Source organism: Trichinella spiralis (genome assembly GCF_000181795.1).
Source record: "Trichinella spiralis strain ISS 195 chromosome Unknown Scfld1, whole genome shotgun sequence".
Classification (NCBI taxonomy): domain Eukaryota; kingdom Metazoa; phylum Nematoda; class Enoplea; order Trichinellida; family Trichinellidae; genus Trichinella; species Trichinella spiralis.
Window position 1 is genome coordinate 3,138,392 of NW_003526940.1, and position 3,097 is coordinate 3,141,488.

The 3,097-nt window shown below is 30.7% G+C and overlaps 2 protein-coding genes across 2 annotated transcripts; both read right to left on the reverse strand.

Moving 5' to 3' along the window:
* Positions 1 to 1,011: 1,011 nt before the first annotated feature.
* Tsp_09100 (3'-5' exoribonuclease CSL4-like protein) lies at positions 1,012 to 2,136 on the reverse strand. The gene is made up of 6 exons (XM_003382209.1): positions 2,076 to 2,136; positions 1,889 to 1,992; positions 1,676 to 1,750; positions 1,472 to 1,560; positions 1,325 to 1,415; positions 1,012 to 1,233 (listed from the first exon to the last, which is right to left on the reverse strand). Exons 1-6 carry the CDS (start codon positions 2,134 to 2,136, stop codon positions 1,012 to 1,014), a joined length of 642 nt encoding a protein of 213 aa, XP_003382257.1.
* Positions 2,137 to 2,504: 368 nt separating this feature from the next.
* On the reverse strand, positions 2,505 to 3,030 carry Tsp_09101a (magnesium transporter protein 1; the record flags this gene model as incomplete). The annotated part of the gene is made up of 2 exons (XM_003382210.1): positions 2,505 to 2,768; positions 2,939 to 3,030. Coding segments are annotated over 2 exons (356 nt in total), but the record flags the coding sequence as incomplete, so codon positions are not given.
* Between the last annotated feature and the right edge of the window lie 67 nt (positions 3,031 to 3,097).

Below are 3,097 nucleotides of genomic sequence, written 5' to 3' on the forward strand. Positions count from 1 at the left end.
CTAATCACACTGCCCAATATAAATCAATGAGCATTAGATAAGGGAAGCTAATAAGACGACGAATTGAAGGTCCAATGAAATAGCGAGTTCAACGACGTTTTCTGTCTGGCATAAGATGAAGAATTGGCAAATTAATTGAATATTTTCTGTCATATGTGTTTTGGAATGGAACGCTTTGTAAACTGGCAATTGTATCTAAGATCGTAAAATCAAAGTTTGACAAACAAGCCTGGCCTAAGTCTAAATCAATTGGTGTGAAATGAGGTGTGTAATAATAACTTTCAAATTTAATTCGACTTGCCAGTGTCCAATGTTCCCATCTGGGAACCTACAACTTTGGAATGCTACTGTTTCACCATTATTATCGAGAATTCATTGCAAATTTGTATATGGTATTCCTACTGCTTGCTCAAATTTCCATTGCAGTCGCAAGGTGCAAAACCAAAAATTCATTGAAAAATTACGTAATAAGTCATGCTGACTCAACAAGTAGAAAACTAGCCAAATCTGAATATTTGTAGATAACGGTAAGTGTTTCTATAGTACACATATAACATATCAATTAAAAGAGCACATCGAGCTGAGTAAAATTTGTTTTAATAATTCTGTTTTTTTGTTACGACACTAATTTTGTTCGAAAAAAACTTACACAAATTTAGAAATTTAAGTGTGAATAGCATGTTCCTCCACGGGAACATTGGACACTAAACGGTTTATATAATATAATATATACGCTTCAAGTTTTAAAAATATTCATAGAAGGCAGTTAGGCTATTATAATTGAACACATATTTCGACAATCGTTTGCTGAACGTTATTTATACATTTATATAACGTTCGTTAAATTGCAATTCAATTCATAATCAATTTCAATATAAAAAAATTATCTTCGTATTTTTTATTCAAATGACCAACATTTTTACTGACTACAAAAAAATAATTATTGGACAATCAATAACAAAATCCAATAAATGTCAATGATAATAATAATAATAATTAATTAATATGAATTCAACGTTTTCCATAATGCCTTCTTTTCCATTTTAGAATTTCTTCATCCGATTCCAAGTCAGCAATTTTTCTAGGCTCCTTTGTTAAGCATATTTCACAATGTAAGTGCTGTTTGTCGGCAGTTGGCTGCATTTTGTGCTTCTCTTTACAATAGCCAACAAATACACCAAGTTCTAATTCTTCAGTACTGAGCAAATAAGAGAAGCTATCACCCAACGAGAACTAATCAAACACAGTTTGCTTTTGTAAAATTAACATCAATCCAAGAGAAATAAATAAATAAATAAATATATATATATATATATATATTTACCACTTTAGCTAAAACAATATCCCCCTCTTGAAAACACTCGTACATACTGACTTCAGTTTCATTTTTCGCAGAACCGTACACATTTTCTTTCCTTTACAATTTAATAATTACAAAAACAATAAAAAACACATTAAACAAATCCTTTACCGGATAATGCCTACAAATGGGTAAGGCAAAATATTGTTGTGAACCATCAGTATGGTGCATTTTGCATATTTATTTGCAACACCAGTCACCTGAGAAGAAGAAAAAGAAAAGAAAATTTTTGAAATGCTAAATTATAAATATGTATATATATATATTTCTTTGTTTTTTCAATTAATAACCAACCAGTTAACAATTTCTTCTTACCCGACAAGTGACCACCGCCTGAGGTGACGGTAAAATACTTGTTGAGGAATTTTCACGTACAACTTCAACAACAGCCTTGAAAAATGGAAAACAGAAAATTATTTTATCAAAAACGATGATGAATTAAATTTAACAATTAAAGGTGTTTCAAATTTTAATCCAATAAACAACATGAAAAAGAAAAAAAAATTGTTTTTTTCACAATCATCTTACGCAATCATTCTCTTTTGTCAATTTCAATTGTCCAGCCAATGAAGCGAAATAATAGCCATGAGCCACGTAACAACCATAACCGGAGCGAATGTTCTCCTCCTGTTCTTTAAATAATTCTTCTCCTATTCAATTTCCATATTTCAAAACAAATCAACATTATCACATATGCAACAACAACAATTAACACCTGGAATTACAAATTTTCCACTGAATTCTTCAATCAAATCGTCTACTGACTGCATCATCATCAGTTTTGTAAAAAAATTAAACCAAAACCAAAAACACATACACAACAACAAAGCTAGAAATGCAAAAGCAATTTTAGGCGACAAATTTGAATAATAAAAAACAAACAAACAATAGAATTGATTTTATACAGTTTCTGAGACAAACAAAAGCCACAACCACACAAAAGGAGAAGATGCTTGATTTTATTTTATACTGTATATATTCAATGAATTTCAAAAAAATGAAATTATAACTGTCTTCTTGTTTCAAGTAAGTACGCTGCGATCGATCCCTTTTTCAAGGAAACAACAAGCTGAAAATTTTTAATGATAAATAGCAGAGGCGGTGAAAAACAGTGGTTTCTTTTTTGAAAAAAATTAACAAACAATTACCGGTACGGATAGCCGCGATATTTCAATCGAAACACTGACAGGAGGCAGCTGAATACGATCACCACCAGACCAATTCCGGCATAAGCATAAACTGAGAAATTTGGAAAAAGATAAAAACAAAACGAAAATAAATAAATAAATCGAATATATTTACGGCGAGTTTTAGAGGATGATGTTTTCGTGTCGGTGGCGTCGACGAGCAAAATGAATCCCATTGTAATTGCCATATCTACATGTAAAAATTGTTCATTGTAGAAATTCTGCAGAAAATAAATAAAATGCAAATTAATTTAAAAGAAAGGAAACACATACAAATAAGTGCGACTATGTACGTTTCAACGATAAACTGCATTTGAGTACCTTGAGAAAAAATTGTCTGAAAAGATCCCATCAACATATATATGTTTTGTAAGCGTTATAAAAGTGTTACCCACTGTCCAGTTTTAGGAATTATGATAGAAAAATGGAAGAACTTCTGATGTGATTCCACATTTTGTCCTGACAAGAAAGCAAAGTAATGCACTAAAAATGGGAGATACCAAAATAGTTTGATCACTTTTCATTAGAAGATGATTATCAAAAAGTTTTC

Bases quoted from the DNA above. Each gene is read 5' to 3' on its own strand.
- Tsp_09100 (XM_003382209.1), bottom strand. From the start codon at position 2,136: ATGATGATGCAGTCAGTAGACGATTTGATTGAAGAATTCAGTGGAAAA. The intron at 1,993-2,075 runs GTGTTAATTGTT...AATTATTTAAAG, and splicing joins TGGAAAATTTGTAATTCCAG to AACAGGAGGAGAACATTCGC. The intron at 1,234-1,324 runs GTAAATATATAT...GTGTTTGATTAG, and splicing joins ATATTGTTTTAGCTAAAGTG to TTCTCGTTGGGTGATAGCTT.